This window comes from Numenius arquata, chromosome 2 (genome assembly GCF_964106895.1).
Source record: "Numenius arquata chromosome 2, bNumArq3.hap1.1, whole genome shotgun sequence".
NCBI classification, from domain to species: Eukaryota; Metazoa; Chordata; class Aves; order Charadriiformes; family Scolopacidae; genus Numenius; species Numenius arquata.
This window is the reverse complement of record NC_133577.1, coordinates 78,093,897-78,116,221: the sequence shown is the minus strand read 5'-3', so window position 1 is coordinate 78,116,221 and position 22,325 is coordinate 78,093,897. Positions and strand designations below refer to the sequence as shown.

General features: G+C 47.9%; 3 protein-coding genes across 3 annotated transcripts; 2 read left to right on the top strand and 1 right to left on the bottom strand.

Moving 5' to 3' along the window:
* Positions 1 to 2,568: 2,568 nt before the first annotated feature.
* On the top strand, positions 2,569 to 12,468 carry CYP2D6 (cytochrome P450 family 2 subfamily D member 6). The gene is made up of 9 exons (XM_074168336.1): positions 2,569 to 2,954; positions 4,770 to 4,941; positions 5,673 to 5,825; positions 6,453 to 6,613; positions 6,743 to 6,916; positions 8,732 to 8,873; positions 9,484 to 9,671; positions 10,616 to 10,757; positions 10,878 to 12,468. The coding sequence occupies exons 1-9, from the start codon at positions 2,742 to 2,744 to the stop codon at positions 11,054 to 11,056; spliced, it is 1,524 nt and encodes a 507-aa protein (XP_074024437.1). The 5' UTR covers positions 2,569 to 2,741; the 3' UTR covers positions 11,057 to 12,468.
* A 952-nt stretch (positions 12,469 to 13,420) lies between these two features.
* Positions 13,421 to 17,899, top strand: NDUFA6 (NADH:ubiquinone oxidoreductase subunit A6). Its single transcript, XM_074169069.1, has 3 exons — positions 13,421 to 13,596; positions 14,121 to 14,236; positions 15,614 to 17,899. Exons 1-3 carry the CDS (start codon positions 13,470 to 13,472, stop codon positions 15,743 to 15,745), a joined length of 375 nt encoding a protein of 124 aa, XP_074025170.1. The 5' UTR covers positions 13,421 to 13,469; the 3' UTR covers positions 15,746 to 17,899.
* On the bottom strand, positions 17,026 to 21,550 carry SMDT1 (single-pass membrane protein with aspartate rich tail 1). Its single transcript, XM_074169067.1, has 3 exons — positions 20,999 to 21,550; positions 19,053 to 19,193; positions 17,026 to 18,117 (listed from the first exon to the last, which is right to left on the bottom strand). Exons 1-2 carry the CDS (start codon positions 21,422 to 21,424, stop codon positions 19,056 to 19,058), a joined length of 564 nt encoding a protein of 187 aa, XP_074025168.1. The 5' UTR covers positions 21,425 to 21,550; the 3' UTR covers positions 17,026 to 18,117; positions 19,053 to 19,055.
* Positions 21,551 to 22,325: the final 775 nt, after the last annotated feature.

Sequence of the window (22,325 nt, the reverse complement as noted above, 5' to 3'; positions counted from 1 at the left end):
CTGCTTTCATGCTTTGAGGAGACAGCCCTTGAAGAACAACCAGCTCTCCTGGGCCCCTTTGCTCTCCAGGAGAGCTCCCTTTGGGATCCTGCCAAGCAGATCTCTGAATGAGATGAAACCTGCCCACCTGAAGGCAAGGGCAGTAATGCTATTTGTGCTGCTGACTTCATGCAGGATTTAATATTCCACAGTCTCATGGTTGCTGCAGGCAAACTTACCCTTGACCATCATGTCCTGGACGAATTCTTCCTTTTTTGTGGATAGCAAACCCAGCAGAGCATCTCCTCTAGTTGTCTCATCAATTGCCTGTGTCAAGAAATTGGCTTCAGCACACTCCAGAAACCACCTGGCTTGCGCCCAATCATATAGCCCTTCCAGTTAAAGTACGCACACCAGTCCTAAGGCCTGTAATTGTGTGAGATGGTTCCATTGACTTGCTCTCCTTGATCAGCTGGTCTGTAGTGAGTGCCTACCACAGCATTGCCCACGTTGCTTTGCCGCCTTCTCCTTGCCCAGAAGCACTTGACTGGCTCATCACTTGTCCCATGGCAAAGCTCTGGGCATACCTCTGCATAAAACACTATTGCTTCTCACCCTTTCCATCCTGTCTTTCCTGAAAAGCCTATGTCCATCTGTGACAGCTCTCCAGTATGTGAACTATCCCACCATGCCTCTGTAATCCTAAAGAAAACATAATTCTGCAATCGTGTGGGGGGTGGTAATTCCCCCTCTCCCCTCGTTGTTTCCCGTGCTGCATGTGTTTGTTTACAGATACTTGAGATGAACCCTGAGTCATGATGCTTTCACAAGGGACATGCGGGATCATAACATCATAGAATCATTTGGTTGGAAGACACCTTTAAGATCAAGTCCAACCATTAACCTCACACTGCCAAGTTACCACTAAACCATGTCTCTAAGCACCACATCTACCTGTCTTTTAAATACCTCCAGGGATGGTGACTCAACCACTTCCCTGGGCAGCCTGTTCCAATGCTGTAGAGACTCCAGTGAGGGGATGTCTGGACACAGACAATGAGCATTTAGGTGCCTTTTTGGGCAGGGGGAATTCGAGGCCCTGGCTGCCTACCAGCGCTGACTGCACAGTCTTTGCAGGTGCATCGCTTTGCAGCCTGAGCTCTCCATCACTCTTGCAGCAATTGCTCCATTAGGAGCTTTTCTCTGATCACGCCAAGATCACAGATCAAACTGTGAAGGGTTTACGGCTTCTTTTTAGCTAGAACTAACTGTCCTAACAGCGAGCGTTATTGATCTCTGATGGCAGTGATGCCAGAAGCACATAGCTGTGCTGTTCTAGGAAATACTTTGACTATCTCCGTAATTGTCTTTGCATTATTGCTGCCCTAAAGGCTGGAAATTTGAGGCTCCTTGCAATACATGTGCTTTCTCCCTTGTAGCTGAGCTGTATTCTACAAAAATCAAGGTCATCATGCTGACTGACATTCAGAGTTGGATAGATTGTTTTTCCCAGAAACATAAATGATTTTTAAAGTCTCAGGTCCCAATCTTAGGCTAATTTCTGTGACAAGTGCTTTCTGTAAGCGAAAGCTTCACTTAACCTGAGCTTTCTCAAGCTCCAATGGGACAAATACTCAGCTTTGCAAACAGAAACCCGGCCAGTTTTTGTTTAGGAGCTGCTTCTCCCTTGACTTGTCTGTACAAACGAGAAGGCGACACAGATCTAAATAAACTCTTTCAAAATCGCCCCACGAGAATGCAGCAAGACTGGACTGATTGTTGTGAACTGTGATTCCACCTCAGCTGTGGGAAAGGGCACCCAAACACCCAGACGTCACCCAGCCCTGTCCCATGGCACCGCTGCCAGAGCTGTCATCAGCGGCAGGGACAAAGAGGCCCCTGAGCTCTGGCTTTGGAAGAGGAGGAGGAGGAAGAAGAGGGATGACCCTCATCACCACTCCCCCAAGGCTGAGCTGAGCAGAGGAGGAGTTTTGGGTTTGAGCCAAGTGCCATATTCAGAGGCCAGCAACTGCAGGGAGAGAGGAGCAGGGAGACAGAAAAAGAGAGTCTGCGGAAGAGGAGAAAGCAAGGAGAAGAGGGCAGCTGCTGCCTGGGGGAGGAAGAGAGGAGAGGAGAGGAGAGGAGAGGAGAGGAGAGGAGAGGAGAGGAGAGGAGAGGAGAGGAGAGGAGAGGAGAGGAGAGGAGAGGAGAGGAGAGGAGAGAGGGGAGGGGAGAGGAGAGGAGAGGAGAGGAGAGGAGAGGAGAGGAGAGGAGAGGAGAGGAGAGGAGAGGAGAGGAGAGGAGAGGAGAGGAGAGGAGAGGAGAGGAGAGGAGAGGAGAGGAGAGGAGAGGAGAGGAGAGGAGAGGAGAGGAGAGGAGAGGAGGAGGGGAGGGGAGGGGAGGGGAGGGGAGGGGAGGGGAGGGGAGGGGAGGGGAGGGGAGGGGAGGGGAGGGGAGGGGAGGGGAGGGGAGAGGGGAGGGGAGGGGAGGGGAGGGGAGGAGAGGAGAGGAGAGGAGAGGAGAGGAGAGGAGAGGAGAGGAGAGGAGAGGAGAGGAGAGGAGAGGAGAGGAGAGGAGAGGAGAGGAGAGGAGAGGAGAGGAGAGGAGAGGAGAGGAGAGGAGAGGAGAGGAGAGGAGAGGAGAGGAGAGGAGAGGAGAGGAGAGGAGAGGAGAGGAGAGGAGAGGAGAGGAGAGGAGAGGAGAGGAGGCAGAAACAGTCTTGGGTCAAAAGAGGGAAAATCAAGGAGTAGACAGGCTACAAAATGTCACTGCTCCTGTGGCTGGGGTCCCAACTGTCATCCTGCTGGAGCAACATCTCTATGCTGGGAGTTTTTCTTACAGTCTTTACTTTACTTCTTGACTTCATGAAGCGCAGGAAGAAGTGGAGCCATTACCCGCCGGGCCCAGTGTCACTGCCCTTCATTGGGACCATGCTGTACATTGACTTCCGAAACCCCCACCTCTCCTTCAACCAGGTGAGTGCTAGCCACCGGGACAAAGTGTCCCTCACATGACCATGGGCCCAGGAGGGGCGGGATGTCCTGGTATGACCTACCCTTGCACCAAGCTGAGGGGCAATGCCCTCTCCAAAGTCCAGGATGAAACAAGTCACTCCCTAAGGACACTGACCTGGGACATATGAATAAATACATAATCACATACCAACACTCGCAGGCCTCTATCTCCTGATCTCAGAGGGAGATGCTGTTGTGTCCCCAGTGACGGATGATGCTTGCTTTGCTGTAGAGCTGGCCACCAACTTAACGTGTGGGTGGGGGCAAGGGCACAGGGAGATGTACAAACAAGGGAGGAAAAGCAAAGATCTGTGGGCTGGGAATGTGGCTGCAGGAATGGCCGACTTCCCTGCGAGTTACTTAGGCATGCCTATGGGCACGTGACAGTTTCAGTGAAAGAGATCGGCTGGTGGGATTTGCCCCAGCAGCAATGACCAAAATCTCCGTAGCGCTCCCATTCAACCTCCGGGCTTAGCTTTTCTCAAAGGGAAGGCACAGCACAGCTTGCAGCAGATAAACCGCTGGGGTTTCATACTTCAGTTTGCAAACTCTAAAGGCCTTTTCTCTAGGACAGCACTGTTCAGCTGTCTGTCCAAAAACTGCCAAATTGAGAATCTAAATATAGCATTTCTATTATTTGCTTGCACACAGTCTAAAAGATTACCATTTTTAAGTCACATCACATCAGGATCATGCTAACCACAATCTTGACCAGTAATTGCATTTAATGATGTATTTCTAGTGCCAGTGAAGTGCTAATTTCCTTTCCAACCTCACTGCAAATACAGTCATAAGTACTTCAATTCCTTGCATTGCTACAGTGCAGAAATGAAGACATTTAGCTTTTAAAAACAAAACAAAACAAAACTAAACAAAACAAAAACCAAACAACAAGAAGACAGAAAAAAATTAAAGAAAAGAGAGCACAGTCTGTGGGGGCATTGCTACTATGGCATTGTCTTCCAACAGCGTGCTCCCGAGTGCTTTGTTCAGTGTTACTGACTAGCAGAGGAGCTTTGACCTGCCTTCCTGGGAGCCTTCCAGTCAAAGGGCTTGTCTACCTGGAGGGGACTTAGCTCCATGGGAAGGTCCCATGGTGAGTGTATGGCTGATAGGCTTATCTGTGCAGCCATCCTGCTGTCAGCATTATGCCTCTTAGAGATCACAGTGGATGTAGGGTGTGTGCCAGGTACCAGTCTTACCAGATGCGTACACCCCTTTTAGGGAGAACGTTGACCTGAAACTCTACTGTGGAATTGCCTCTTCCAACCGTGTTTCTGGGAACCAGCCTCTGAGCAGATCTTTAGGAACAAATGCATATTTTAAAAAAATTACATATCACCTTATAAATATTTCCTTCTAGCAGAAGCACACTAACTCAAAACTTGCCTAGTCTTTCAGATCAAAATAAATACAAGTATTAGGAAATAATTAGTTGTTGAGCTTGCAGCCTTTGAAAATCCCCCAAAAGGTCCTTGACCTTGTGTTGTCAGACAAAATCCAAACTTCTTGCACAACGGTCATGGCAACGGTTTGGCCAGGATAGGTGTATTCTAAATCTTTCTACTCACAGAGCATTGATCCCTGCTTCAGCTGCTGTTCGGCACTGCTCTGAGCTGTTGCGCTGCAAAGACAAATGTCAGAGATCAGCTAAAGCTCTCCTAATAAAAGCACCTCAAAAATCACTACATAGTAAAGGCCCTAAGGAAGGATATGGTGATATTTTTGCTGTTACATTCAGCTCATTTTCAGGGACATCGTCTTTTATCTTGGCAGCTTCGCAAGAAGTTTGGAAACGTCTTCCATCTCCAGAACTGCTGGACCAACCTGGTAGTACTGAACGGGTATAAAACAGTGAAGGAAGCCCTGGTCCACAGATCAGAGGACTTTGCTGACCGGCCATACTTTCCAGTATATGAACATCTGGGCTACGGAAATAAATCTGAAGGCAAGTCCCTTGGAAATGGACATTCCCCACTGGCACTAGTACAAGGAGGATTGAGTAGATGGTGGGTAGATGGAAGACTTCCTCAGTACAGTGCCACCTTCTCATGCCCCTCTGGTCAAGCTCCTTGTATGTCTGCCACCCTTCGGTTGTGACAAAATCAGATTTGATGAAAAGGGGGCTCCCCTAAGTGGCTGCAGTACAGGTGGTAGCACACACCTCTTCAGCGGTGTTAGGGCACTATCAGTGGTACAACTTTCCTGCCAGCGTTGGAGCTGGCAGCTCCCAACACCCAGTGATCAGTGCTTATGCTCACACACTATGTGCATGTCATTTTCTTCACAAAAAAAAATGTTAACTTTCTTCCAAGACAGAGTATTATCCAGCATCCAGCCCACTTATCTCATCCTCAGCTCCTGTGCTGTGGCACAAGCTGCTACCAACTTCACCCAAGCTACGGGTGCAATGCTGAATGGTTCGGGGGAGTGATTCCTTTATCCTCAGCAGCACTTGTTGCTCTCATTGAATCTCCCCTCCACCTTTGCTCGCCATGCTCATGCACTAGAAGGCACAGTAATCCGTTTTTAGAATTGTTGTATGAACAAGCTGTACAAGATCAGACTCTTTCATCTGTTCATATAGACCTGTATCTCCAGATTCACATTTGCTATTCTCTAGAGAACTTGCTTGATGGGTCAGAGATGCTGACATTTCTTGCTCATCCATAATTCCAGGGATTATTGTAGCAAGATATGGGCATGTCTGGAAGGAGCAAAGAAAATTCACACTGTCTACCTTGAGGAACTTTGGGATGGGAAAGAAATCCTTGGAGGAGCGGGTGGCGGAGGAAGCTGGATTTCTGTGCTCTGCAGTCAATTCTGAAGAAGGTTTGTCACATCCAGGAGGACGGGGAAATCACAGAAAAAGGCAATATGGTGATGCAGAGAGAGAAGTAATACTACAGCCACTCTCGTTCTCATGCAGTGCTCTCTTCCTAAGCAAATGCAGTGTTCCTAGTCTATACGCGTTATTGACCCTGCTCTACCTTGAAGCCACTTCTACTTTACACATTGGAGCTACTGTAACACTAATCCATTTGAAACAGGAGATAAATAGGAAATAAATAGAATTAAAGAGGTAAAATATAATTATTCCCAGAGCTGGGTAACTATTATCATTATGAAGTTTAGTGGAACATATTATCACATGCAATAAAAGTGCAGCTGAGAGTTTTCACAGCACTTTGCCCATCATCTAGACACAAAGCAAAGCGTTATCTGTCAAGTCACAGGACAACCCTGCAATTCAGTTTTCTTGGGAGTTTTCTCCTTTAAACGAGGATCAACCCAGTAGTGGTAGGAGACGAGATCTTCACTTCCTAGTATGATGCATTTGTACTTTGAGTTCTCTTGAAGGCATCAAGGAGGCATTTGTGTATTCTTGTTGCTGACAGCCAAGATCCAACAGCTTAGTGTTGCTTAGCTTCATTGTTTGGTCTCCTTTTCCGTTTTTAGGTCGTCCTTTCGATTTACGTTTTCTTGTAAATAATGCAGTCTGCAACGTGATCTGCACCACCGTCTATGGAGAGCGTTTCGATTACGGTGATGAGACATTCAAGAAGCTGTTACAGTTGTTTGAAAACTCCCTGAATGAAGAAGCTGGATTCCTGCCTCAGGTAAATCAAGAGAGTAATATGTTCTGTAAGAAGCTGCCCTCTCTTGCTGGAGAGAGCATTGTATATTCCCTTTTTTTTCCTTTTGGCATCACATAATATCTTCTCTCTCTCTCTCTTTTGGCATCCCAGCTTCTTAATGAGGTGCCCATTTTGTTGCGCATCCCCGGAGTGCCACAGAAAGTCTTCGGAGGGCAAAAGGCATTCATGGACTTCATAGACGTGCTCATAGATAAGCACATGGAGACCTGGAACCCTGCTTACATCCGAGATTTCACCGATGCGTTTTTAAAGGAAATGGAGAAGGTAGGGTGATGCCAGCAGAACCTCAGGGTCCAGGGGCAATTCCTGTCTGTTTAAGCCTGTTGATAGAAGTTGACTTTCCTCATAAAGCTGTACAAAGCCTCTTACTAATTTCCTACTTTTTCATTCCATGTGGTATCTTGAGAAGAAAGGTGTTAACTTCTTCATGCTGTAACCTCCTTTATTGCCTTAAGAGACCATATTATCTACTGATGTTCTTGTTCCCATTTTCTACCTTCACATTTCCCTCAGTGTCTAGCAACTCCCTTCTTTCCAGCCTACACCATTTTGAAGGCACTTACAAGGCAATGATTGAGAATTCACTAATATTTCTAAGTTTGCGCCAGGGAACAAGTCAACATGTAAGATTCTGTGTAAGTCAGTGCCTTAATGACTGATGTCTCAAAATCAGTGACAAAACTGCAGCAACAGACCGGCTTTTTGGTATCATCGCCCAGTCTATAGCCCGTCTTTAAACCAAGTTGTGACTTGGAAAGACGGCATCTCCTCCAGGATGTGTGTCTTCGAATTGCTTGCTAAGAACCAGGTCCCTATAGATCAGATGAAGGCCTAAATCTGAACCTCACTGAAATGAAAAGGAGTCTTTCCTTTAATTCAGTCAAGCATGAAGTCAGCATAAAATCAAAGGTACTTACATCAGCCCATCCATCCACCATATGTTTCTGCACATGGATTCACTACATTTCAAGTGCCTGATGAGCAATTGTAGCAAATTCTGCCTGCAAATTGCTTCCGCTATCTGAGTCCTCAGGCTCGGATGACAAACCCTGCCATGCTGCAGGCGCCGAGCACCTCCAGTCTGTGCATTTAGCCCCCTGAGCTCACACAGGCAGAACAACGTGCCCTACATTACCCTGCACTGACCAATACTATTTGGGGGTGGATGTGAGCCTGACCATGTTGCCTCTTGTCACATCCCTCTTCTGTGGACTAAGGTCCCCTGAGAAGCCAGTCTGAGAAATCCTCCTACTGGGTTAACTTTGGTCAGGTCAGCCCCGTAGCTCTCTTGCCAGAGATCTTTTATTGGAGTAACAGTTGAGTCTTAAATGCCTTATTAATTGCGATCCATATTACAACAGCATCAAAATATACAGAATAACTTAACAGAAGCTGGTCCCTAGGAAAGGAAAGTATAAAGAGGATTAGAAAAGACAAGCAGATGAACTCATGCAGAGAGCTTGTCATATCTCATATGCTAACAAATTTGAGCTCAATTAGCATTTGGATGAGAGACCAGTTTTGCTGAAATTGGTGTTGCAGACTTAATAGGCAGCAATGATACCCTGATTTATTTTTTTTTTCCGATTGTAAGAAAATAGCAGGGCAGAAGCAGGGAGAATCTGTAATGCATAGCTATAGATAACCCCTGAAAATACTGTTAATTTTGCATTTGCCACATCAATGCAGCCTCCTCTCTACTGCGTGGGTTTTATGATCTGATCAAACTTGAATAACAGTGCTCCACCTCCTCTGGGGGAGGAAGTTATGGCAAGTGGCAGGGGCCTCCTGTCTGTTTGATTTGAGAGCACAAGACGTTCACTTCTGTCCTGAAGGCAGGTGTAGCATTCATCTCCCGGGATATGGGAAGTGACTGATGACCTTCAAATACAGGAGGTAACAGGGTTACCAAAGCACATCAGTCATACACAGACCGTTGCCTGTGTTGTGCTCTACTCTCCCAATGAACTTCTCGGTCATCAAAAACAGATCTAGTGCTTCTCAGTACTTGTCTGGAACAATGGTCTTCTCGCCCAGCAAGTACCCCAGCTTCAATCACCCCTTGTTTGCTCTCTACAGGGTAAGGCAGCTGAAGAGAATGGTTTCAACTATAACAACCTTCGCCTGGTGACCGCAGACTTGTTTGCAGCTGGTTCTGACACCACCTCCACCACTCTCCGGTGGGCAATTCTGTACATGCTTCTCCACCCAGAAGTACAAAGTAAGTCAGAAGACAGGCAGAGGTGTGGCACCTTCCCTTCGACTTTCATTTTTCTGCAAGGAGACTTCTCTTCATGATCTGGGGATTCTGCAATGAGGAACAGCTTTGGTGATCACTGGTCTAGCAGATATCAGGAGAAACACTTCCCAAACATAGCTGTTCTGGCAGGGACAGGTGGCAGGGGGAAAGCCCTGATAAAAAGACTAGAGTTGGAAGGGCAAGTTTGTTCTCGCCTTCCTTTTGAAGGCTACTTGGGGACTTTAAGTGGTCAGAGTACCCTCTTTCCAGTACTTGAATAGATGCTAATCTCTTTTAATTATCTAATGCTGCATGCCCAGGTACGTGTTCAGCTGCATAGAGGAGGGGTAAGGTAGCATGTCGAGTGACAAGGCCTTTATTAAAGACACTACGCACGAAGAACAGTTACATGGATGGCTCTGAGCAACTGAAAACAAATGCATTCCACCTCTAGCTTCTGTTCCTTTTTCTAGTTGCTTGTCCTGCTCTCACCCAGTGTCAACAGTCTCATGCTGCCAGCCTTCCTATTGCTTGTACCAGCCTTTTCTGTTTATCCAAGGGCGCTCTAATTTCTTAGCTGTGCTGCTTTCAGGTAAAGTCCAAGCAGAGATTGATAATGTGATTGGCAGAGAGAGATCACCCACTATGAAGGACCAAGTGAGCATGCCTTACACCAATGCTGTGATCCATGAAGTGCAACGCTTCGGGGATGTCGTTCCTGTCAGCCTACCTCACAGGACATACCGGGACACCGAGCTGCAAGGCTTCTTCATTCCCAAGGTGACTGTGGCCAGATAGGCAATGCAGCATCCTCTCCCTGTACAGACACCAGACCCGGGGTGTGGGTGACCCCCATGCAACCCTGTAGTGTTGCACTTCCAGACCAAATTAGAGTCACTGGCGAGCCCTGAAGTAGGACAATTTGAAATGCTAAATCTGGGCAGATGGTCGCATTTTTGCTCTTAGTTTGGGCTGGTGATATGGGAACCCAACTGCAGCGGCAGCTCAGGGCAGAGGTTTGCTCTCCTCTCGATGAGCTGTGACATCCACTGCCTGTATTAGAAGGACAGAGTAATGGAGGCTAATGGGCTCTCTGGAGGCACACGACACCAGCTTACTGGCTTTCCTAAGATGGTAGTAGTTAAATCTCTGAAGCTATTCAAATGCCACTGGCATTCAGTCCCCTGCCTTTGTGAGAGGCAGCCAGAGCACTGTGCCCTGGCAGCACTGGTAGCAATGCAAGCCTAGGATTTTTTTTTTTCAGCCTTGCAATATCTCCTCTAGCTTAGAACATTGACGTGTGAAACAGAAGAGGTTTGCAATTTCCCATGGCCCCTGCAAAAGTTGGGCTTTAGAGTCTGTCAGTCAGCTTTTCCTCTCCAGCTATAAAACAAGTCCAGGAGGATCTGAGTAGCAGTCTTGTTTCCACTGTGTAACCATGAAATTGGCATTTACACGCAATGGCCTTTGTGAGGACACAAACTGCAAAAGTTCAGATGCTTCAGAGCATAGGGCACGCACCATATGCTATTGGAAAAGTGTCCTGCTTTACCTCTGTTTTAAATAAGATACAGAAGATGAGATCAGTGCCTTATTCTGAAGCATGGAAGGATGGTTGCTATTAGACGGGAGACATGGACCAAAGAGGGACCTGTGCTGATCTGTTGTGCCAAAGTAATGCTGCTGTTCTCACGTAAGTTCTTTCCTCTTGTGGGGGAGTGCAGGGGACAACAATCATCACCAACTTGTCTTCCGTGCTGAAGGATGAGACAGTCTGGGAGAAGCCAAACCAGTTTTACCCCGAACACTTCCTGGATGTGAATGGGCAGTTTGTGAAACCAGAGGCTTTCCTGCCTTTCTCAGCCGGTAAATCCGAGGGGCAGATCCAGCTGGAAGTCAGAGGCACAGCAGGAGGCACAGCTCCTCCCGCTGAGATTCCAGTGAGATTAAATGTCCTCTTTCATGGACACCTACTCTCTCTTGCAGGTCGCCGTGCCTGCCTGGGGGAACAGCTGGCCAGGATGGAGCTCTTTATCTTCTTTACCACTCTCCTGCAGAAATTCACCTTTGTGCTCCCTGAGGACCAGCCCAGACCACGGCAGGATGGTCATTTTGCCCTCATAAACTCCCCACACCCCTACCTGGTGCAAGCTGTCCCAAGATAAGTGCACACCATGCTCCTTTCACTCAGAGACCACCACTAATGCAAACTCTGTCAGAAACGCTGCAGGTCTAAGCAGGATCACGCTGGGTTGCACTCAAGACCTCTCAAGTCTGTGCAGATGTCCCCAGATGTGTGAAGTGCAGATCTGGCCCAATATATAGCTTAGCTTAACTCCAGCCCTGGATCTTGAATCAGACAGCCATAGCAGGTTACAAATGACTGTCAAGTTTGCAAGTACGTGTATGCCTAATTAGCCAGCTCTGCTGTACTTTGGGCTCTCATCAGTTGCAGAAGCAGTTCACTGAGCACATAGCTACTGAAATGATTATTAGTCCTGAATTAGTTTACTGAAATACAAGGGTATCCTGGGTAAAAGACAACCCTGGGGTCTTGCCAATTCTAGGAGTAAAACATCTTGGAAAAATCGGTAAGGTACTCCTGGACCAATCCCTTCCTTGTTAGCCCCACTGCACACCCAGCCACGCTCTGCCTCCCATGCAGTGCCGTCCCACAGCAGTGTGTGCCTCTGCCTGGTGCCCAGAGGAGCCCAGCTCTGGCTCAGCTCCTGCAAAAACAATCCACAGCCTGTCAGCTGATCTGGCATGTGGGCAGGGAGATAGCTTCAGGTCCATCAACAAGGTGACATTTAAATACAGATTCAGAGCAGTGCTCCTGAATAATAAATATAGATCTGTCCAATAAATATAGATCCCCTTCATTCCTTCATTCCTCCCCTGCATACTCCCGTCCATTGCACATATACTGCATTGCCTTCATTTATAGCCCCAAAGAAAGTTTTACCCCATAGAAATGCCTGACAACCCTTATGTCACACTATGCCTCCAGTAGGAGTAAATATCAAGGAATACATAAATAATCCGAATAGTGTTTCAGCCACAGAAGCAGGTCATTTGTGAAATACAGAAAATCCTATATTTCAAGAGGAATCCAGGTGTCTAGATTTACCCTCTATCTAAATAGTCCCTGAAAACTGCTTTTTTCAGCATTACATAAAGTCAGCTCTTGGGCAGGTTTGGAACTCAAAAAGGAATGGAGTTACGCCATTTGAAACAGCTGCAGATTTCAGAGCTGCCTGTCTCTTTCTTCCTGCAATATTCCTGACACATTGTTTTGCAAGATGTTAAGATAGGGTGATGTTTAGATTAGCAGTAACTGTGTTTTAACCACATGGCTGAAAAGACCATAGCGTAAAGTAGCTTCTACGCATAATCACAACTAAAGGAATCCACATTCACATCTATCTTTCTAATAACTAATTTTGGTAGTTATGAAAGCTATTGAATTATGCAAATACTTAATACCGTTGTTAAAATCTTTACTTCAGAAGGAACTGCACATTTACGCTTTTCATCTACAACATAACCCACTAGAATAAAAGCAGTCTGAAAAGCCATCTATTTCCCCCTCCTCCTCTTTGTGGTTGTCTCACAGAGCTGCCTCAGAAACTCACTTGGCAATTCTCTCCTTACAGCCAGGAGCCCACCTGTTTCGTTCAAGATCTTTTCAGTGCTATTTTCCCGGTTGGTTCAATGACACTGAACTGAACGTGCTTGGGTTTATAGTTACCAGCACACACGTAAGTGTTTTTTTAAAAAAAGCTCTCAGTGAACTAAACTTTAAACAGAAATTATTCCAGCAATCATGTATTTGAATACGAAGCCCGGGTAAAACGCAAGAACACACTGGAAGAAAGTCAATCTGCATTTACAAACATTGGAGTCAAAAAGGAACACACAGATCATTGCAAAATACAGACCTAGCACTGACAACCGGGAAGGGGAAAAGGGGTCTCTAAGGCAAAACCGGCCGATCAGCGGGTGCTGGGCTGGGGGCGGGCGCTGTCAAGCACGGGGAGGAGGCGGGGGCTACTGTGAGGATGGGGCTCTTGCCGAGAAGCGTCCTGCTGCCTCCTCTCACCCATCGCCCCGGGGCCTGCGGCTGCAGGTGACTCGGCGGCGGCAGGGGACGGGGTAAGGGGTCTCACCAGGGACCTGCGGTAGCTGCTGCTCCCTCCCCGGTGGCTGCCGTGAGGCCGCGGCACCTCGAAGGCCGCACCTCGGTGAGCCTTGCGAAACTAAACCCGCCCTCCTCGTACCGACTCGGTATCCCCCTCGCCTCCCCCGGTTCCCCCGCCATCCCCGGGCCCAGCCCCTCCCGCCGGGGCAGGCCGTGAGGGGCGGGGCGGGGTCGGAAGGCGGGGCACACCACGGCCCCGCCCACCCACTGTTTTGCTCCTCCTCGCAGCCAGCGGTGATTGGCGTTTTAGCTCGACCAATCAGATGGCCCAAAAGGCTAGAGTGGCAGCGCAGCCGGCCAATAGAGGGCCGCCGTGCCGGTGCGCGTTTCCCACCGGCGGCGGGTGAAGGAGTGGCCGCGGCGGCGGCTGCAAAAAGATGGCGGTGGCGGGGAAGGGAGCGGTGGCCGCGGCGGTGAAGCCGATCTTCAGCCGGGACCTGGGCGAGGCGAAGCGGCGCGTGAGGGAGCTGTACCGGGCCTGGTACCGCGAGGTGCCCAACACGGGTGAGGAGCGCGGAGCCGGCCGCGCATGCGCCGGCGAGAGCAGGAGCTCAAGGTCGTAACGGCCACCCTGCAGCCTTTGGGCTCTTAAAGGGCCCGTCGCGGGGTCCCGGTTACCCCCGGTGTGCGGGATCCCGCATCACCCCGCCGCAGCCCTTTCCCCGCCGTTCCCTTTTGAACGCGGTCGTGCGGGGCCTGCGGGCTGTCGGCCGTTCCCCGGCGCGGCCGGGTTTGCCTTGCCCTTCCCGGGATGGGGGAGGATCCCCGGTCTCCTCTTGCCTTCCGTGGCTTTCCGAGCTAAGCAGTGGAGAAATCTGGCTTTTAATTTTCCAGAATAAGGAAGCGTGACACGATGGTCGGTCTCTGACTTCAAACTGCACTGGGACTCGCACCGTGGCTGCGTTGTCCATTTGCTTTAAGAGCAAATGACCGTGTAGCGTTTTGTAGGGTTGGGTTGCGCGTGGTCAGTGGAAAAAAAAAATGAAAAGCAATATAGATGACCTCTGTGGGTGTTCTGTTTTCCCTAGTGCACCTATACCAGCTGGACATCACGGTGAAACAGGGGCGCAACAAGGTGCGGGAGATGTTCATGAAGAACGCCCACGTGAGAGATCCACGGGTGATAGACATGCTGGTTATTAAGGTACAAACAAGTTACTCCCATTTCGTTGAAGCTGTAGAGAATGTGAGAGTGGGTGGAGATACTCTCCAATTGGTGGAGAGTATAATGGAGGAGAAGGGACAGTTTTTATCTCAGCTTGGGCTACGGAGGAGTTGTCTCTTGCAATCCCCATTGGTTTCTCTCTGTCAACAAACTCGTTGATAAGAGCTCAAGCTGCTTTAGCGTGCAGAGGAACAGAGTCTTAACTTGCCTGAGTCGAGAGTTGCTAGAATATGGACTTCTGTCACTCGTTGTATAGACTCCTCTAGTTTGCAGATGTTTAAAAGAGGAAGTGTACGGCAAGCAAAACAGTATTTAAACACTATGTTTGGTTTGGTGGTGTTTTTTTTTTTTTTTTTGAGAAAACAATGGCAATCAAAGAAAGGGGGAAAAGATGCTGCTAGATAGTTTTTACCATTAAATATGACCTTTTTACTCCTTACAGTACTTCCTTAGATTGGGATGTTGTTTTCTTCACTGATGTTTAAACATACATTAGTGGTGGTACTTGGTGGGAGGCTGGCTTTGGGTGGCAAAACACCTTGAGTCTGTAACACATCTGGCTCTGCCTGGTTCAAAGCAGTAATCAGCCTGCCAAGAGTAGGACAAGCTTTCGAAACAGGTCTGAGCAACAAGAACTGACCGCTGCAGTTCTAATGCATTAGAACGCTTCCAACGAAGGACTGCCGTACTCATCTGTTGTATTTTTTGCATTTCAAGACAGTTAGTCTATGTTTACATGATGAAAAAAATCTGGAAACTGAATACTAGATGATATGGTAGGTGACAGTTCCAGGCTATCTCATTCTGCCCCGTGCTGCCATCCTCCAAAACCAATACAATAATTCCTAGACTGGAGTCATGAATTACAGTTAATATCTCTGTGGTAGTGATACTGGTGCAAAGCACTTAGCAGCAATTTTACTTAGTTTTACAGCTAACTTGCTGCTATTAAAAAAAAAAAAAAAAAAAAAAAAAAAAAAGAAAAAAGTTAAATGGAGATGCATGAAAGTTAGGAATGTTACATAGAATTTTATGCTTGTCGTGAGAGAAACAAGCCAGGTCCTAAGAAGGGGGCAGGGTCCCTTACCTATTCTGCGGGGCTGGGTAGCTGCGTTGCAGAGACAAGTGACTTGTTAATATAGGACATGAAGCATTAAAATCACAAGGCAGGAACAATAAATATTTGTGTAACAGTATAGGTGGTGCAAGCAGTCTTTAGGAGTACAGAATAGAAAATTGTTGATGCAGCTATCTTAAGGGTATTTCTAAGTGCATCCAAATAACTTTCATAGTCCTGTATAGTTAGAATGGGGCTTTAACTGCAAACTAGTCTAAAATTCTTTTGTCTGTGCACAGGGAAAAATGGAACTTCAAGAAACCATTCAGGTATGGAAGCAGAGGACTCATGTCATGAGGTACTTCCATGAGACGGAAACCCCACGACCTAAAGACTTTCTGTCCAAATTCTATGCGGGCCACGACCCCTGAGAGATTGACTCTGTGTCTTCCTGCCTGGTATTACAAATAAAGGTCTATATAGTAGAAAAAAATCTGTACAGAAAGATTGCATAGCATATTAGGAGCCTGACGACTAAATCTGAATCCAGAGTGTGTACAAGTCATTATGATCTGTATGAAGAACTGTGATTTCCTAGTTTTGCTAGTGTGTATTTTCAGCAGGACTTTGTCCCATCGCTTGCCATGGAGTGTCTGCTGAATAACCAGAACACAACCTGGCTGTGGGGCTTTCTGCTTAGCCTGCAGCTCTGTGGAAGAAAGAGCAGAAAAGACTGGGCCTTCAGAAAAGCCAGTGACTACAGTGGTAGAAATATTCTTGTGCTTGAGGCCCATCTGTATTCATGCAGTGTTTTGCAATTTCATGCTATGACTTTGTTGACCTTGTGTTTTTCACTTGGACGCTAGTCTCTGTTTACTTCCTTGCAGAGAATGGCATAAAATCCAATAGGCTGATAAAACCCTTTGTGCAATAAAAAGATCAGCAGAGTCCGTTTCCCTGCTGTAAAATGAAATTACCTGGGGTTTTGTACTGTTGTCCAGAATAGGGAGCCCAATGCCTAGCAGAAGATGGTGTCCTACCATCACCTCCTTAATTGAATCAGGAATTACTAGCTCCCTTTTGAGAAGGATAATGAAAATTTGTTCTTTCACCAGTCCAAAGAGGTTTTCAGCAGGTAACTCAGTGCAGGAGCTCCCTCATGCGTGATCAGCATTGAATCTTTGTACGCTTTGTACGCTTAAACTTCTTTTTATCCATGCCTAAATACTGGGGCTTTCTCCCCCGTATGAGGACTGTAAAGCAGCGCTCCTCAGGGATGTGTACGTGTATGTACCTAGGGGCTTTGGATCTGGGGTGTTTTTAAGGACAAGGCTGACACACTCAGGAAGGGCCAGGAGAGGTGGTGGATAAAGCAGTGAGAAGGCATTTGGCTGTGTGGAAAACAGTAGCAGAGACATGTTTGGCTCCCAAGAACAGATGAACCGCAGCAACCACTTCTCAGCCAACCTCCTTCTTGGGGAAGGAGGGGGTAACTCAGATACTGAGTGATTCAAGAACCTGCCAGCTGCCTTCAACTACAGCTGTTGGGGTTACTCAGATTGCAGGCTCCCTTTTCTCTCAGTAGCTAATGCTGAAGAGTTACAGAGCAAACATCAAAAGCTATGCCAAATATTAAGGGAACAAATCTGGCTGTCTGAACTATACATCACGCTAATGTGTGCAACATTAAAAGAAACTTTTTAACAGCTATATGAATACTGAAGGGAAAAGTGGGCGGTCAAAAAAAAAAAAAAAGAGGCCAGCTTTAGTGACCAGAAACCATGAGAGACATGCTGGGGCAATACTGGCTTAAAAAAAAAAAAAAAAAAAAAAATTTGACTAACCTTTCAAGGTATTTGAGAATACAGTTGGTCTGGTGAGAATGAAGATACTCCGAGCGTGCCCTAGCAGCAGAGAAGATCTTTTAAGTCTATTATGCAAGGACTTAATTGCAATAGAAAACACTTCTATGAAAAGAAGAGTTGAAGTTTATACGCAGTTAAGAAAATATATTAGGGCTCATACAGAAGTACTGAACTACCCAGTAGACACTAGGTACTTGGAACCAGAGCATTCAGAGACTTTCACTATTCAGAGATTAAATGCTATAAAATGCATCAGCAAGTTAGTTTGCCACTTGTGATCTTAACCTTTACCAAAGCTACTCAAAACTTTTTAACTCTGCAATGATGATACTGTATCTAATCCTCAGTGAGGCGAAATGAATGATACAGCCTCCATCAGATATACCTGCTAGGTCGTAAATCGGCATTACTTGAAGCACAGTGTCAGTGTCAATAGGAGCTCCATTGAGCTCCTATAGGAGCAGCAATGGGGCTGCTGCTTCATCTAGCATTCCTGTCAGGTACTGTAGATTAGTACTGAATTACAGAAAGGACTTGTAAGAGGAAATAAATATGAAGAGAGCCTCCTTACTGGAATGTACAGAGGTAGAAGGGTTAAGACAGTAATGCTAGGACATAGGCACATAATCTATAAAAACACAAGACCAAAGTCATACATCTCGATCTCTTAATCTTTAATTAAGTGTTTCCCATATCGCTAATAAAAGGAATCCCAAGCAGTCTTTGATGAGGTGATCATGTGTGTGCAAGGATGCAGGGCCTATCAAGCACTTCCTTCAACCCAGATCTACAGATTTCCAGACACGTGCAGGACACTCACTGGCAAAGGGGAGACAGAGCCCCCCCGTCCCATTTAGGAAGGACAAAACACAAGTGACGGATGTTGGAACCATTGCGTTGTGAATGGTTTTTCTCCCTTCTGTTCTTCCATAACAGTTCTGCAAATAGAACAATAAGCCATTACTCTTCAGATACACTGTACTGAGTTCCAGCCTGTACCTTCCCCCCAAACCACACAACGCGGGGGGGGTGTGTTACATAAAAGGATTTTCTAACAGGCCATTGCAGTCTTAACAACCTTTTAATTCTCTGTTTTTAGCTGCACAGTGCACACTGGAAAATCCCTTTATCAAATGGAATACATCCACCAAACGGATTATAAAACACTATTTACAACAACAACTTTAAAACAACTTATTTGTTCTATAAATAAATACACTCAAACTTAAGTGTTTACACAAGGGCAAGCCAAACAGAATAACAGAAAATGGAGGGAAGCGTAATGTAGATAAAGGAAGAGCAGAAATAATTCACCTTTATCTGATGAGTCTGAATGGTCCAACTACTCCAGAGATCAGTGTTGTAACACCCACCAGACAGTTCATTCCAATGGGTTCTGGAGTTCTCTCAGATTGTTCACCTCTATATCAGAATTTCATTCTCTTTTAAAATACTTATTCTGTGAGTTAGCAAGAGACTTTTAAACAGGTAAATGTGTAATAATGCTGAAGTCCCTCTTTTCTGTCTGCAGTATAGACCCTCGCTGACTACAGTTTATTTCTGGTTCAAATTAAAAGACCTAAAACTGCCATCAGTTTATTACTATCTCTAACAAATGTGTGTTGTGGAGATTTCACATTCAGATACCAGTCTGACCTACTCCAGTATAAAGGAATTGAAAAGTTCGTAGCCAGAGGCAGTACAGCTGTGTGTTTAACTGTACAGTCCGTGTGTTTAACTGTACTGTCCATGTGTCTAACTGCAAATGCATCTTTTAGAGCTGTTGCTGTCTGTATTTTCGAGATTCTCTTCCCTGCCCCAAGCCAAACAGGAAGCACAAATAATTAGATTGCTGGTGATCTTAATGACATACCTTTTAATCATCATCGTCATCATCCTCTGGGACAAAGATATCATGTTCTTCAAGTAGGGCTGCAAAGTTCTTACTGATCTGAGTCCCGACGTACAGGAAAGGGATCACAACGCTGAACACTCTGAGGAGGCCGAAAGGCGTCTGCAGGGAGTCAATTGGAAAAGATTAATCTTTATCACCAAGTTGCCCTGTGGCTGAGCCTGTGCTCTCCCAGCTCCACAAGGGCAGAGAGGGCCCAGGGAGCAGCAGGAAGAACGCTTTGCTATCCTTAGTGCCAGACCCCCTGTCACAGCATAGCACAGAATCACAGAATGGCACGGGTTGGAAGGCACCTCTGGAGATCATCCCCCCTCCAGAGCAGGTTTACCTACAGCAGGTTGCACAGAATCGCATCCAGACAGGTTTTGTCTGTCTCCAGAGAAGGAGACTCCACAGCCTCTCTGGGCAGCCTGTTCCAGTGCTCTGGCACCCTCAAAGTAAAGAAGTTTTTCCTCATGTTGAGATGGAATCTCTGGTGTTCCAGTCTGTGCCCATTGCCCCTTGTCCTGTCTCTGGGCACCACTGAAAAGAGTCTGGCCCCATCCTCTTGACACCCCCTTTTTAGATATTTATAAGCATTGATAAGATCTCCTCTCCTTCTCCTTAGTCATCCCTTCTCCAAGCTAAGCAGATCCAGGGCTCTCAGCCTTTCCTCATAAGGGAGATGCTCCGGTCCCTTGATCATCTTCGCAGCCCTCCGCTGGACTCTCTCCAGCAGTTCCTTGTCTTTCTCGACCTGGGGAGCCCAGAACTGGACACAGTACTCCAGATGTGGCCTCACCAGGGCAGAGTAGAAGGGGAGGATGATCTCCCTTGATCTGCTGGCCACACTCTTTCAAGTGCACCCCAGGAGTCCATTGGCCTTCTTGGCCACAAGGGCACACTGCTGGCTCATGGTCAACTTCTTGTCCACCAGGACTCCCAGGTCTTCTTCCTCAGAGCTGCTTTCCAGCAGGTCAGCCCCTAACCTGTACTGGTACATGGGGTTATTCCTCCCCAGAAATAACCTCTCTACACTTGCCCTTGTGGAACTTCATTAGGTTCCTCTCCGTCCAACTCTCCAGCCTGCCCAGGTCTCTCTGTATGGCAGCAGAGCATTCTGGTGTGTCAGCCACTCCTCCCAGTTTTGTGTCATCAGCAAACTTGCTGAGGGTATGCTCTGTCCCCCTATCCAGGTCATTGAAGAATATATTGAACTAGACTGGGCCCAGTACTGATCCCCTGGGGAATACTGCTAGCTACAGGCCTCCAGCTGGACTCTCTGCCACTGGTCACAATCCTCTGAGCTCTGCCATTCAGCCAGTTCTCCATCCGCCTCTCTGTCCACTCGCTTAACCCGCACTTCCTGGGCTTATCTATACAGATGTTAGGGGAGACAAAGTCAAAACCCTTGCCAAAGTCGAGGTTGACAGCGTCCACTGCTCTCCCCCCATCCCATCCCATCCCATCCCATCCCATCCCATCCCATCCCATCCCATCCCATCCGTAGTGCAACCCCCAGCACCGGGAGAGCAGGTACTCTGCGGGCTCGGGGCAGGGAACACCGGTGGCTTAGGAAGGGACAGCGGTTGCCGGTGTGAAACAGCTGTGTATGGGCGAGTGCTTATCGCCGGACCGCCGGCGCCGGACGAGTGCTTATCGCTTATCGGAGACCACCGCCGGACCGCGCCGCCCGGGGGGAAACGGGCAGGGCCCGCCCCAACCCCTCAGGGCCGCTCCCGTCACCCACCCACTGACGAGCACTTCCGCATCGCCGCCCCGCCCACAGCGAGGCGCTCATTAGCCCAGGCCCTGTCACTCACTCCCACCGCCCCACCCACAGCCGATACTCCAGCATTGATTGGCCAGCGCTGCCGTCCATTACGCCGCCGTTGGCTGCCGCTCCCACCCGCTCGCCCCTCACTCACCTTAACCGGCTTGGGCAAAATGGCGCCGCTGCGGGTGACGGTGGCGCTCCGGGAGGGCACAAGCTGCGTGGCCGGGGAGCGGCGCGGCCCGCCCCGGCCCGCCCGCCCCAAGCGAGCCGCGGTCGTCGCCAGTAGCCGCCCGCCTGCCGTCGCCGCTGCCATTCTCCCTCCTGCCCGTAACGGCCGAGCCGAGGCGTCACCCAGGGCGGTGGGGCCTGCGGCTCTCGCGAGGTGTGAAGGGAAGGGCGGGGTCGCCACTGCGCATGCGCAGGGTGGTCCCGGGCCGCCCCGGAGGGCAGATAGGGACCGGGCAGCCGGTTGCGGCCTCCCGCCGGAGGGCCCGGTGAGGCGCGACAGAGGGAAACCGGGGTGGGTGATCCCGCAGAGGCTTCCCCCGCGGCTGTGTGTGGGGGTGCACAGCTCCATTGGCAGCACACGGGCCTACAAATCACCAACGCTTTATTCGGCTTCGCGGCGTAAAATACAAACGTTAACAACGTCGTGAAATGCATAATACAAGTTCCGCACGTAAAACAACGGCGCATGCAAAACCGCCTCTTAAAAAAAAAAAAAAAAAAAAGAACACACACGTCGTCTACCTAAAATATAAGCGCTTCAGAAGAGGGGAGTATCCTGTGTGTGGTTGGTAATGTCGCCTGGTGGTTGTGGAGATTGTAAAGCACGGTCCGTGGTGGGGGAAGATGCCACCAACATGGGAACTTGCACACGTTCCCGGTGTGCTTCAGTGGGGGTTATTTGAGTTTCTCTGTAAAGGGAAAGTTTCTCTGCTGAGAGGGGTAAGACTGGGGGGGTCACCCACCCCCAAATTGTTAATGCTCTTGTAACACAAAGTATCGGATCTTGGTTGTGAAATGTCCACCAAACAGCTAGCGCTGGCCATGGGTAAAATCTTGAGGTTACTCTAATCCAGAGGACCTGGATTCAGTGGAAAACATCACTGGAGTTGTTCTGTAGAAAGATAAATGTGCAGAAATAAAACAATACATTATGTGCCTGGATCTGAAATCCCAGCCTCAGAAAAACAGGATTTCATGAACTACTTGTTAGCAAGATTGAGATCCTTTCTTGGCACAGCTTACAGAGACCATGTCACAATCTCCCTCCCTCTTTCAGTCTTCTATTTCTTTTAAATTCAAGCATTCAGATTCAAGCATTTTTCTCTCATCACTTTTGCATTATTACACTAAAGAAAACTCTTATAAAAAGATTTTACTTCAATACTTTAAGAAAAGTAGCCATTCAGCTTTAGTGTTCAGTCCACCTTTACTAGGGAACCTGTTTTATGCTGCCCAGACATTTTCTATTT

What these genes read in the sequence shown, in the direction of transcription:
- CYP2D6 (XM_074168336.1), top strand. Translation starts at nt 2,742, where the DNA reads ATGTCACTGCTCCTGTGGCTGGGGTCCCAACTGTCATCCTGCTGGAGC. An exon ending in AAGCTGGATTCCTGCCTCAG is followed by an intron (nt 6,614 to 6,742) that starts GTAAATCAAGAG and finishes TTGGCATCCCAG; the next exon opens with CTTCTTAATGAGGTGCCCAT. An exon ending in TTTCCTGCCTTTCTCAGCCG is followed by an intron (nt 10,758 to 10,877) that starts GTAAATCCGAGG and finishes TCTCTCTTGCAG; the next exon opens with GTCGCCGTGCCTGCCTGGGG.
- NDUFA6 (XM_074169069.1), top strand. Translation starts at nt 13,470, where the DNA reads ATGGCGGTGGCGGGGAAGGGAGCGGTGGCCGCGGCGGTGAAGCCGATC. An exon ending in CCGCGAGGTGCCCAACACGG is followed by an intron (nt 13,597 to 14,120) that starts GTGAGGAGCGCG and finishes TGTTTTCCCTAG; the next exon opens with TGCACCTATACCAGCTGGAC. An exon ending in TAGACATGCTGGTTATTAAG is followed by an intron (nt 14,237 to 15,613) that starts GTACAAACAAGT and finishes GTCTGTGCACAG; the next exon opens with GGAAAAATGGAACTTCAAGA.
- SMDT1 (XM_074169067.1), bottom strand. Translation starts at nt 21,424, where the DNA reads ATGGAGCTGTGCACCCCCACACACAGCCGCGGGGGAAGCCTCTGCGGG. An exon ending in TTTTGCCCAAGCCGGTTAAG is followed by an intron (nt 19,194 to 20,998) that starts GTGAGTGAGGGG and finishes GACTCCCTGCAG; the next exon opens with ACGCCTTTCGGCCTCCTCAG.